The sequence below is a fragment of the Schistocerca serialis genome, chromosome 1 (genome assembly GCF_023864345.2).
Source record: "Schistocerca serialis cubense isolate TAMUIC-IGC-003099 chromosome 1, iqSchSeri2.2, whole genome shotgun sequence".
Taxonomy (NCBI): Eukaryota; Metazoa; Arthropoda; class Insecta; order Orthoptera; family Acrididae; genus Schistocerca; species Schistocerca serialis.
Window position 1 is genome coordinate 850,748,334 of NC_064638.1, and position 13,993 is coordinate 850,762,326.

At 42.0% G+C, this 13,993-nt stretch overlaps 1 protein-coding gene across 2 annotated transcripts in view; it reads left to right on the forward strand.

The window, feature by feature from the left end:
- Positions 1-445: 445 nt before the first annotated feature.
- The window catches only part of LOC126458380 (uncharacterized), a 71,345-nt gene continuing 57,797 nt past the window's right edge, over positions 446-13,993 (forward strand). The window contains exon 1 of one of the 2 annotated variants that reach the window (XM_050095362.1): positions 446-580. In XM_050095362.1, the coding sequence (XP_049951319.1) occupies positions 578-580 (3 nt within the window). In that variant the 5' untranslated portion in view covers positions 446-577. Of the gene's footprint in view, positions 581-885; positions 1,055-13,993 lie in introns of those variants that run through there. The other variant, XM_050095372.1, reaches the window with a different exon arrangement.

Consider the following 13,993-nt stretch of genomic DNA (forward strand, 5'->3'; position numbering starts at 1 on the left):
CACATGTGTATACCATCGGGATTTTAACTTGTTCCTTTGGCTGGTCCATGGCCACCTACACACAATAATGTCAGAAATATCAATCCCAATAACCCTACTCACTGACTTGCACAGTGATACTCATAAACAAACTTTCTCATGTGGTTTCAACACTACAAAATGTTCAGCTGTTCAGTACAACGGCCCGACTTCCTGCGTCTGGTACCAACAATCACAGACCATAGAACAACCGCGTTCTACAAAAACGGACTTTCACTAGTTACTGCTCAGTTGCTTGAAAAATACCTTTATGGCCTTCGAAAAATTTAGCCACAATAAAATTAGATCAGCTGTTCACGTACTAAACATTATTAGTTATGCAGGTAAAATTAAGTATTGGCAGCCATGTACACTTGAGGCACATTCAAAGATTTTATAGAAAAACAATGTGATTGGCTGTTGGAATCGTTATCATAGGGCTGGAAATTCAAATCAAATCCTATACAAAAGCTTGCTTGTTCAGTGTGTTTTGTGTTGCTGTTGACCAGCTTTATCTTGACGCACGCCGGATAAATGATAGAGTATTGCATTAGTGGGAATGGTAAGTACAACTAGAAACTATTCGCACTGAAAGTCTTTTCACAATTTTAATATTTATATAGTTGGCATGCTGGGGCGGATTGAGACATTTTTTAAACGTCGGAGGAAAATCACAATTTTCCGGGTGTTCGAAAACTTTTCGGATTTCTTAACTGATGTTAAATGCATCTTGATTATAATTTTAGGTCTCAAGGACTTCTGATACCGCTATGTGAGGATTTTGCTCGCAGACTGTTTACCACTGTTTTGGAACCGTTTATTTCGCTTTATGATTTTTACTTCGTGAATATTATTGAAAAGACTAAGAATACTGACATGCATCCAAAATACATTTACCTGAGTGGCATTATGCAATAAGTTCTCGAGTGACAGTTGTGACCGTTGCCGTTAACTGTCAAACATTGTGGGATCTTCGTTCAGAAACGGTTTTACGCAGTGTTTTGCCTGCAGTGTTTTACTGAGGGTATAATGAAAGGTTTGTAATGTACAGATAACATTTTTTTTTACATATATTTGCTAATATTGCTAGCCATCAGCAGCATCTAAAATATAACGTGCCATATCATTTGCCAGTGGCTCATACGTATGTTGATACATTTTGTGAGATGCAAGATATTTTTTGTTTCTATTGATTTCTTGGCAGATTTTATATCTGTAGTGATTACTTTATAGGTAGCATGTTTAACTGCTTGGGGAAGACTTTAAAAGTAAAGGACATTAAAAGGTGAAATGAGTAATTTGGACAATGTTGATACATGGCAATACATGAAATTGTGGATGACAAATGCTGCATTTTGTGTTCGAATATCTTGGGAATGTGTAAACTTTTACCTTCCAACCCACCCTTGACCAACAGACAAGTTAGGCACTACAACCTTTATAAAAAATAAAGTTAACACTAATAATATAAAGCTTCCATTACTCAGCAACACTTCAATGATCAGCTGCCATTAAAGTGGACCTGTGAAAATAATTGGTGTTAATGAGTGCTTCGAAAGGAGCATAGAGGTTACTTAGTGCGGGTTTCTGTAAACTGGCGGGGGAGCGGGAGGGTGCCAGGTGGAGGTGGCTGTTGCTTGTTTGAGAGGGCATAGGAAGTGTGTCTGCATAGCTTTAGATGGAAAGAGGCACGTAAGAAAATCTGGAAACATTTTGCTATAAGAGTATTTTTTCTATTTCTTATAGGGAGAGGAGAATTCTGTCGAGTAACAAATGTTGTTGGTAGTGATGTGATTCAGAGAAGTGTTTGTCCTGCATTGTTCATATCTACCTATGAGAGAAAATGCAACACATTGTGTAACTGTTACGTGTGAAGCACAGAAGATGGCTGAAGTCTACTATCACAGCTTTGTAAAACAGTTTCTAACTTTGCAGTGAAATAAACGGTGTCTTTATTTATGTTAATAAAATTACCACATCCAGTACATTCTTGGAATTTGAAATATTGAGACTGGTATAGGGCATTTCTCCAGTAAAGAAGGAATGTTTATGATATTGGAAAATATTTTAGCTACAACAAATTTCTGAAAATATTAATGTGCAATGTATCCTCATATTGTTTAGTGGATTTGTGGAACAACTGTCTCTGCAAAATTAGGTACTGGACAAAGTGGTACTGTGTTAGAGAAATTTGGCCTTCAGAATTGGTGTTCAACTCCTTGTATAATCGCCCAAATTTAAGTTTTCCATGATTGCCTTAAATCACTTCAGGCTGTTGTTATGGGTGTTTCTTGTAAATAGGCCACTGCCTACTTCCATCCAGCCAGGGATCATCTTGCTGTGATAAAGGATTTCACATTTGCATCTACATACATACTCCACAAATCAACAGTTTTGTGCATGGCAGAGGGTGCCTTGTACCACTCCTAGTCATTTCCATTCCTAATCATCTTGTGGTGCAGTTTTTCTTTCCTGTTCCACTTGCAAATAGGGCAATGGAAATATGACTGTCTATGTGCGTCTGAATGAGCCCCAATCTCTCTAATCTTATCTTCACGGTCCTTTTGTGAAACTGTACATTGGCAGCAGTAGAATCATTACAGTCAGCCTTAAATGCCAGTTCTCTAAACTTTCTCAGCAATGTTCCTCGAAAAGAATTTCACTTTCCCTCTGGTGATTCCTATTAGAGTTCACAAAGCATCACCATAATACTTCTGTGTTGTCCAGACCTGACGGTAACAAAACTAGCAGCCTGCCTCTGCATTGCTTTGATGTCTTCCTTCAGTCAGACATAGTGCGAATCCCAAACACTCGAACAATACTCAATGGGTTGCACTAGTGTCCTATAAGCAACCTCCTTTCAGATGAGCCACACTTTCAAAAAAATTCTCCCAATAAATGGAAATCAATCAATCATTCGCCTTCCCTACCATAACCCTTCCATGCTCATTCCATTCCACATTGCTTTGAAATGTTGTGCCCATATATTTAAATGATGTGGTTGTGTCAAACTGCACACTTCTAATGCTGTACATTACAGGTTTGTTTCTCTTACTCGTTTGCATTGACTTAAATTTTTCTACATTTAGATATAGCTGCAATTTATCACACCAAAGAAATTTAGCCTAAGTCATCTTGTGTCCTACAGTCACTCAACAATACCTTCCCATGTACCACAGCATCATCAGCATACATGGTAGACCGCTGCTTATCCTGTCTGCCAGATCATTTATATAGCTAGTGAAAATAAATAGCTAAAATATATAGATGCACTGAATATATAAATATGCTTAATGTATGGTTAATGATGATGGCGTCCTCTTGGGTAAAATATTCCGGAGGTAAAATAGTCCCCCATTCGGATCTCCGGCCAGGGACTACTCAAGAGGATATCGTTATCAGGAGAAAGAAAACTGGCATTCTACGGATCGGAGTGTGGAATGTCAGATCCCTTAATCAGACAGGTAGGTTAGAAAATTTAAAAAGGGAAATGGATAGGTTAAAGTTAGATATAGTGGGAATTAGTGAAGTTCAGTGGCAGGAGGAACAAGACTACTGGTGAGGCGAATACAGGATTATAAATACAAAGTCAAATAGGGGTAATGCAGGAGTAGGTTTAATAATGAATAAAAAAAAATAGGAATGCGGGTAAGCTATTACAAACAGCATAGTGAACGCATTACTGTGGCCAAGATAGACACGAAGCCCACGCCTACTACAGTAGTACAAGTTTATATGCCAACTAGCTCTGCATATGAAGAAACTGAAGAAATGTATGATGAAATAAAAGAAATTATCCAGATAGTGAAGGGAGACAGAAATTTAAAAGTCATGGGTGACTGGAATTCGGTAGTAGGAAAAGGGAGACAAGGAAACGTAGTAGGTGAATATGGATTGGGGATAAGAAATAAGAGGAAGCCGCCTGGTAGAATTTTGCACAGAGCACAACTTGATCATAGCTAACACTTGGTTCAAGAATCATAAAAGAAGGTTGTATACATGGAAGAAGCCTGGAGATACTGACAGATTTCAGATAGATTATATAATGGTAAGACAGATTTAGGAACCAGGTTTTAAATTGTAAGACATTTCCAGGGGCAGATGTGGACTCTGACCACAATCTATTGGTTATGAACTGTAGATTAAAACTGAAGAAACTGCAAAAAGGTGGGAATTTAAGGAGATGGGACCTGGATAAACTGACTAAACCAGAAGTTGTACAGAGTTTCAGGGAGAACATAAGGGAACAATTGACAGGAATGTGTGAAAGAAACACAGTAGAAGAAGAATGGGTAGCTTTGAGGGATGAAGTAGTGAAGGCAGCAGAGGATTAAGTAGGTAAAAAGACGAGGGCTAGTAGAAATCCTTGGGTGACAGAAGAAATACTGAATTTAATTGATGAAAGGAGAAAATAAAATATAAAAATGCAGTAAATGAAGCAGGCAAAAAGGAATACAAACGTCTCAAAAATGAGGTTGACAGGAAGTGGAAAATGGCTAAGCAGGGATGGCTAGAGGACAAATGTAATGATGTAGAGGTTTATCTCACTAGGAGTAAGATAGATACTGCCTATTTAGACCTTTGGAGAAAAGGAACCACTTGTATGAATGTCAAGAGCTCAGATGGAAACCCAGTTCTAAGCAAAGAAGGGAAAGCAGAAAGGAGGAAGGAGTATACAAGGTCTATACAAGGGTGATGCACTTGAGGACAATATTATGGAAATGGAAGAGGATGTAGATGAAGATGAAATGGGAAATACGATACTGCGTGACACACGCCACCACGTTGCGTAACCCTGTAGTCTGCAATGGCGAGGTCAAAGGTCAAGCGATAAGAACTTTAACATGGAACATGCTGTTACATCCTCTATGCCGACAGCTCCTAGATGTACCCTTGTCCGGTTCTCAGCTACGCTACAGATCACTTTATTTGTGAAAATACAATGTACAGTCACCAACAAACTTTACATATTCACATACTGCTTTACCTTTAACCCATATGAACACAGATCCATTTACAGATATTTTTCTCTTACTACGTGTATACAAAGACAATGGAGAAGGGGACATATAAACTGATGTACCAAAGTCTTTATTAGCAAATTCTCCAATATGATAGGTAAGGTAGGCTATAATGTGTCTGTCCACAAAACTTTCAAGGCCACCAACAGACGGAACTCCAGTACCACCTCGTACAATGGCTACAGTGAGCCAACCATTACCATGAGTAAAACTATCGTTAATGTCAATGCTAAAATTAAGTCTACATCCACAGAAAACACATGGTCCATCGACAAGTGCAGTAGCAGCAATATTCTTCACTGTATTCTTCTTCTTGTCTGCAGCAGATTTAGAGAATTCGATGTTTTCAATTGTTTTGTAAATTGTCTGCTTCGAACGACGATGTATTCTCCTGTAAGGCATTGTGGCAGTTTTGACAGAGAACTGAAAGACCTGAGTCGAAACAAGGCCCAGGGAGTAGACAACATTCCATTAGAACTACTGACGACCTTTGGAGAGCCAGTCCTGACGAAACTCTACCATCTGGTGAGCAAGATGTATGAAACAGGCGAAATAACCTCAGACTTCAAGAAGAATATAATAATTCCAATCCCAAAGAAAGCAGGTGTTGACAGATGTGAAAATTACCGAACTATCAGTTTAATAAGTCACGGCTGCAAAATACTAACGCGACTTCTTTACAGACGAATGGAAAAACTAGTAGAAGCCGACTTGGGGAAGATCAGTTTGGATTCCGTAGAAATATTGGAACACGTGAGGCGATACTGACCCTACGACTTATCTTAGAAGCTAGATTAAGGAAAGGCAAACGTACGTTTCTAGCATTTGTAGACTTACCGAAAGCTTTTGACAATGTTGACTGGAATATTCTCTTTCAAATTCTGAAGGTGGCGGGGGTAAAATATAGGGAGCGAAAGGCTATTTACAATTTGTACAGAAACCAGATGGCAGTTATAAGAGTCGAGGGGGCATGAAAGTGAAGCAGTGGTTGGGAAGGGAGGAGACAGGGTTGTAGTCTCTCCCCGATGTTATTCAATCTGTGTATTGAGCAAGCAGTGAAGGAAACAAAAGAAAAATTCGGAGTAGGTATTAAAATCCATGGAGAAGAAATAAAAACTTTGAGGTTCGCTGATGACATTGTAATTCTGTCAGAGACAGCAAAGGACTTGGAAGAGCAGTTGAACGGAATGGACAGTGTCATGAAAGGAGGGTATAAGATGAACATCAACAAAAGCAAAACGAGGATAATGGAATGTAGTCAGATTTAATCGGGTGATGCTGAGGGAATTAGATTAGGAAATGAGACACTGAAAGAAGTAGTAGATAAGTTTTGCTATTTTTATTTATTTATTTTTTTGGGGGGGGGGGGGTGGCAGGGGGGGGGGGGAAATTTGTTAACCTCGAGCATAGATTTGAGTGTCAGGAAGTCGTTTCCGAAAGTATTTGTACGGAGTGTAGCCATGGATGGAAGTGAAACATGGACGATAAATAGCTCAGACAAGAAGAGATTAGAAGCTTTCGAAATGTGGTGCTACAGAAGAATGCTGAAGATTGGATGGGTAGATCACATAACTAATGAGGAGGTGTTGAATAGGATTGGGGATAAGAGTTTGTGGCACTACTTGACTAGGAGAAGGGATCGGTTGGTAGGACATGTTCTGAGGCATCAAGGGATCACCAATTTAGTATTGGAGGGCAGCATGGAGGGTAAATAGTAGAGGGAGACCAAGAGATGAATACACCAAGCAGATTCAGAAGGATGTAGGTTGCAGTAGGTACTGGGAGATGGAGAAGCTTGCACAGGAAGAGTAGCATGGAGAGCTGCATCAAACCAGTCTCAGGACTGAAGACGACGACGACGACAATGTGGATAGCACAGATAATCAGCTGTGGTCTTGTTGAAGGAACTGTCCTTGAATTTGACTGAAGTAAACAAACACCACTAATGGGGTAGATGGTAGGCCTGCTCGGACTGGCTGACTGCTGCCTGCAAGGCAGTAGGACTAAGTGATCTCTGATCATGGAAAATGTTAAGAGCATGCTGCCAATCCCTCCAGCCATTATTGCCAGTAGGTGAATTCTGATGACGCCACTGCTTCGTGATTCAATCAGCTCGTCCTTTGGCCTCACAAAGGTTGAGTGGACCCTGTACCAGACCTTCCTATTTCAGAAGGAAAAAAAAAAAAATATATATTCTGACGAGGTATCGGGAATTGAATCTGGGCCCTTCCACACCATAGGCAGTGACTAACAATTTGGGTAACGAGGCGGAAAACATAAATTTGGGTGGCCGGACAGAGCAGGCTTCACCTCCTGAATATGGAGTCTTTGTCTTAACAACTGCACTGATCTATTCAGTGGGTCCTAATTGTGCACTGTTCTTTGGTATATGTGCAGTTTTACTCATTGCTGCACACATCAAGGACTCCTGCTGGTGACGCCAGAACCATAAATTTGCTGCTTTGTACCTTGCACTAACTCCAGTTCTCATAGAAAACTGACTCCAGTCCATTCTGAAAACAAACTCCCAGTGTTAAACTCGCCACTCTTCCTTCATGTCCTCCACTCAGTCCTCCTGAAAAACTGAGTCAACATTGCCCCGTGATGGTAAGATGTTGAACTCTGGAGAATGAGAAGATACCACTTGTGAGAAGGTGTTGCTATTGTCTTTCATTATTATCCAATATTCAGAATCCTTTAAGTAATCTTTGATGTGTGGAATGCACTGCTTATAAAGCAGGTTTTAACTGCCTTTTTAAACAGATGTGTTTTAATAATCTTGTTCACTTCCTGTGGCAGTTTAACATAAAATGTTATTCCAGATAGAAAATACTGTTTAGAGATTTGTTTTTCTATGAAAAATTTTAAGTCCAAACTTGCTATTGTTCCATGGTTGCATATACAAATATTAATGAAATACTTACAAGGGAACCTCCCCATTGCACCCCCCTCAGATTTAGTTATAAGTTGGCACGGTGGATAGGCCTTGAAAAACTGAACACAGATCAATCGAGAAAACAGGAAGAAGTTGTGTGGATCTATGAAAAAAATAAGCAAAATATACAAACTGAGTAGTCCATGCGCAAGATACGCAACATCAAGGACAGTACAAGCTTAAGAGCTCCGTGGTTCAGTGGTTAGCGTGAGAAACTGCGGAATGTGAGGTCCTTGGTTCAATTCGTACCTCGAGTGAAAACTTTAAATGAATTACGTTAATTTATGATTATCACATCCACAAGAAAACCAAACTAGGGCAAGGTAGAAGAATCTTTTTACCCATTCGCTAAGTGTACAAGTTAGGTGGGTCGACAACATATTCCTGTCATGTGACGCACATGCCGTCACGAGTGTCGTATAGAATATATCAGACGTGTTTTCCTGTGGAGGAATCGGTTGACCTATGACCTTGTGATCAAATGTTTTCGGTTCCCGTTGGAGAGGCATGTCCTTTCGTCTACTAATCGCACGGTTTTGCGGTGCGGTCGCAAATCAGACACTAAACTCATTTCAGTGAACAGAGACGTCAATGAACGAACGGACAGATCATAACTTTGCGAAAATAAAGAAAGTAAATGAACGACCGGACAGATTGTAACTTTGCGCAAAATAAAGAAAGTAAAATTTTTCATCGAGGGAAGGCTTGAACCAAGGACCTTTCGTTCCGTAGCTGCTCGCGCTAACCACGGAACCACTGCGCTCCTGAGCTCACATTATCTTTGATGTTGCCTATTGTAGCATGGACTACTCAGTTTGTATATATTGCTTATTTTTTTCATAGTTCCACACAACTTCTTCCTGTCTTCTCGGTTGATCTGTGTTCAGTTTTTCAAGGCCTATCCACTGTGCCAACTTATAACTAAATCTGAGGGGGATGCGATGGGGAGGTTCCCTTATTAGTAACAGGTCAGTTGGTATGTACTCACTTGGTGCAGTAAGAATACCCAGTTTTTTAAATAATTAACTACAATGCGATCTTGACTACTACTGGTATCTATTATTCTTGTAGTCTTTCACTGCAGTTCAAAAATTGTCTCCATGATTTGTGCCTTGATCCTCAGAAAAGAAGCCTGTAGCTAAGAAATCAGTGTACATGAGGGGGTGTTCTTTCACGTGTTACATTTAATTTACTACATACTGTCCAATAGTAAACATCAGAGAGTTTACTTTACTTTCTTTAATAGATATTCTAACATTGTATTAGTAACTACGGTGTTGATGTCACCAGCAAAGGGAACTTTTCGTCCATGTCTTACACTGTCTGGGAAATGATTGATATATAGGGTCTCTCCCCTAAGAGTTGTTGGTCACATTTGCTCTGGCGTTTTGGTAGATATTTCCAATTTTGTTTTTGCATTGTGTAGCTGGTGTCAGCCCAGATAAACAGTACTCATCATGTCTTTCATGCAATGGCCACTGTTGATGGAAAGTGTCAGTTCATTTCCCATTACAAATGCAATTATTTTTAAAGCGGAATTTTACCTGCCCATTCAATAGTGGTTGCAGATTAGTTTAGTGCGATATTTGTTTTATCAATATGCATTAACAGAGACAGTAAAACTCTAAGAATAACAGTTATTCCAGCAATGACAGCAATGCTCTGCCCTGTGCTGACTGCTCCCGCTAAGCATGCAGCCCTGCTGAGTCGCTGCTGGATTTCTATTTATTCTTCTTGTTTTACTGTCACTGTTAATACATATCGATAAAACAAATATCAGAGTAGACTAATCTGGGCTTGCTCTATTAAATGGGCATGTAAAATTCTGATTTAAAAATACTTTTCTTTCTCTTTTTTTTTTTCTTTCTTTATTAATGGGGAAGAGATGCTTTCTGTTCACACGTGGTGTTGAATGAAAGATCTTGCAAGCAGTAATTGTTTGGGCTGACTCCAGCTACACAATGCAAAAAACAAAATTACAAATATCTGCTGAAACACCAGAGAAAATGCACCTGACGACTCTTGGGAGAGACACACAGTATAATAAAATCACTGGACCCAATGAACTATCATGAGAAACGTACATGTTTGTGTTTCTTGTCCGACAGTTGTTTTGCTGAAAATTTGTCATTAGCAGATGTATGAACACTCACCCTGTTTCCCAGGTAAGATTGAAACTTCTTGTTCACTGTTCCTCCTGGAACTAGGGCTTCTAGCTTGTTTGGTATTTCATGGTCAACATTGTCAAAAACCTTGGACAAGTCAGAGTATACCTGTTAGTCATCTTCGTCAAGAGTTGAAAGTACCACTTTCATGAACTCTGCATTGGGACATATTGTTATTTTCCCACATCAGAAAGAAATCTGTGCTTCGTTAAAAATGCTGTAATTATTGATTTAACTCATGAGTCATCCTTAAAGATCGATTCAGTTATCTTTGGAAATGCAAACAGTAGTAAAACTGGCCTCTAGTGTCCACTATCTCTGCGCATTAACTTCATTTAGGGAGGCCACGCATAGAGTGTTGGTGAGTCACCTCCTCGATTCTATCTCTTGGTTTTCTTGATTCTCATTTACTGTCAGTTTCACCAGGATTTTTCTTCTGTGTACACTTCTCAGCTTGATACATGTAGGTTGAAGGGACTGATGACCTCTTAGTTTGAGCCCCTTAACCCATCAGTCCAATCCTAGTGCATGCTTTAGGTACTCTGAAAATGTACTTCAGCTAAAGGCTTCATTTATTTAGTTAATGGGCTTGTATGCAAACCTTGCAGAGCAGGGACTCAGATCTGATCTACAGCTGTTGGCTTGCCATGTTTTAATTTCTGGTGCCTGGCTTTAAGCTCTGTTCTGGGGGAACATCATCATTGTTCTTGTTGCAAAAGTCATTGTGTGTGCTACATTTGTTTTATGAAAATTTTGTTGCAACTTCTCCACAATATCAGAGAAATAGTCATTTACAAAGTTTGCTGTTTCCTGAGTATTTTCTATTAATCTACCGTTATCTTTGATTTATATGTCTGTTCCAGATTATTTTATGACATTCCACACAGTTTGGGGTCAACTTAAGTTAGGAGTACCATCCTTTTGCTTTGACCCAAGATGTAACTGTGTTGTGCAGCATCAGGGTGGTGTGGCATATTTGAAATGGATTGTATTTATAGATTGTATGTTGGAGTATGCAGTGGTGCTACCTATTGTGGACTGTTTGTTTCTGTTTTGAGTGATATTAATTATTCATTGGACTCCTTAAGTACTGTTAGTGAGTGATGTTGAGGGATGACGTGTTACCCATAGTTAAAGTCTTACAACTACTTTTTAATTGCTGAGTATGTGAAGTGCTACGTTTGTGGAGAAGGTTATGGGACTGACCAGGCATTTTATCATTTCAATAAGTTTAGGCTGGTGTTGACTAACAATTCGCAATTTTCACAAACACAACTTTTATTGATGTTAGTTCACAAGATTGATGACTGTACATACCAACGAAAGGTAAGAATAACGAAAAAGTCTCCTAATTGATGCAAACAAAAGTTCTCTTCTAATTTTTCCACAAAGATTCGTGGTAACAAACTCGCGCACTAGTAACAGTCCAATTCCGAGAAGAAGAAATAATTTTCTGCGGTCGTAGTACACGAGGTTGGCATCCGGCCCGAACTGAACTTCGTGCCTGGTTCTAGCCCCTAAATAGCTGTCTCCAGCCGGTTGTGTTTCGGCATAGTGATACTTCCTGTAGTCCGTGGCTCGAGCTCCCCCTGCAGGAAGTAGTGCTCGGAATGTCTGTTTCCATTATCTTGTGTGTAAATAGCTGGTGCTCACCATGGTGCTTTTGGGTACGCCTTGGGCATAGACAACCCCCTCCTCAGTGATGTTATATGGGTTGCCGGCCCTCGGGGGCTACCTTGGCTCTGGTATAACACCCCTCCCCTCTTTGAAAAGCTGGTGCGGCACAGGTGACTGCAGGGGAGTGTGTGCCAATATAGCTTGGTGCTGTAGGCTGATCTGCAGCTAAGTCTTCCTCAAGGAGTCTGTGGAACCCGGCCGCCGGAGAGTAGGGTGCCGCTTTCCGTGCGAGGCAGCTGGAATGCCGCAGTGGTGGCTCTTGCGAGGCGACGTTGGGCTGGGCAAGCAGCATGGGGATGTCTGCGGCACCAAAGAGAGGCCGGGAAGTGGGCTCAGGGGAAGGTCCTGGAGCTGTCTCGGGTCTGGAGTATGCGGCAGCATGGGACTAGCAGCCGGGATTTGGTGGTTACCTCTGGGAAGATCATCCAGCAATTGAGGAGAGGGCATCAATGTAGGCCCCAAGGAAGGGACTGGCGATTGGGAGGAGGAGGGGGGGGGGGGGGGAGGGAGCCAGCGTTTGGGGCTGCAGCTGCTCGAGGATACAAGGACGCAGTTGGTTGCAGTGACGCGAAAGCACCCTGTCGTCCAGCTTACATCAAACAGTTGTCGGCCATGGGGCCGGGTAACGACCCCTGGAAGCCGGCTGGGATAGGGCCCGAAACCGCGAGCCCACACCTTGGAGCCAGATGAATATCGGGAAGCACCTGGCAGGGCACGGGGTCCGACCTGCAGCAGGAGGAGATGGAGCGGGGTCCGAGGGTGGCGAACATGGATCAGTTCGGCTGGACTCGTGTCACCCACCGGCGTGGCCTTGTGGGTATTGAGAAGTAATGTAAGAGTTTCTACTGGGGGAACGGTCCTCGGTGTACTTCTTCATCTTAGTTTGAAAAGTGCCAACAAGGCGCTCCGCCTCTTCATCGAATTGGGGATGGAATGGAGGGGTAGAGACGTGGTGGATACCATTATCGTGACAGAATTTGGCGAACTCTTGACTGCAAAGTTGCGGGCCGTTGTCTGATACCAAGGTGACGGGAAGGCCTTCAAAGGAAAATATTTTCGACAGGGCCGTGATGGTATTCTCTGTGGTAATAGACGAGCATCGGATAATGAAAGCGAAGTGGGGTTAGGCATCCGTGATGAATAACCAGTAAGTGCCGAGGAAAAGTCCTGCAAAATCCACATGGATGCATTTCCATGGGAGGGAAGCAGCCGGCCAGGATTGGAAGGACCGGCGCGATGTGGGAAGGGCCTGGGTACACTGCCGACAACCCCGAACCATGCACTCCACGTCCGCTGTCATGTCTACCCAGAAGACATGGTGACATGCGAGGGTTTTCGTTCAGGCAATACCCCAGTGACCTTGATGTAAAACGTGGAGAATCCGGGACCGCAGGGAAGTTGGTACAATGACTGATGAAGTGGCGTCATTTTCCACATGGAGGAGCATGCTGTTGATGGCCACCAGTTGATGGCAGATGGAGAAGAAGAATCGGAGGTCAGCGTGGGTGCGAAGCGGGGGAAGGACATAGCGGCACGCCAGTTGGAGGAGCAGATCGGCGGTCATCATTGCGGCCACCCTCTCAGCTGTGACCGGGAATTCAGCTAACACATCCTGTATGTTGTTATCGACCTGAAAAATGAGGTGGTCTGACGAATCGACCACGAGGGGGCTTATGGTCAGTGATTAAGCGAAAAGACCTACCATAGAGGTACGGGAGGAATTTGATACAGGCAAACACGATGTCTAGGGCCTCCTCCTCAATTTTTGAATATTTGCTTTGGGCCTCTGTAAGTGATTTAGATATGTACGCCTCCGGGTGTTCTGATCAATCGTGTAGACGGTGCGAAAGTACAGCTCCAACACTATAGTCGGAGGCGTCCATAGCCAAGAGGAGAGGAAGAGAGGGGTTATATGGTATGAGACACTACGCAGAGTGGAACCTCCACTTTAAACTTTGGAAAGCTGATTCATAAGCCGGGGACCAATGAAAAGGGACGTTCTTTTGGCATAAGTGATGTAGGTGTGTCGTAACGTGGGCAGCGGAGGGAATGAACTTTCCATAGTAAGAAGTTTTACCCAGGAAGGACCACAATTGGTGGACATCTTGCGGACGAGGGAGGGCCGTTATAGTGACGATGTGGAAGGAGGTAGACGATATGCCATTGCGGGACATGAT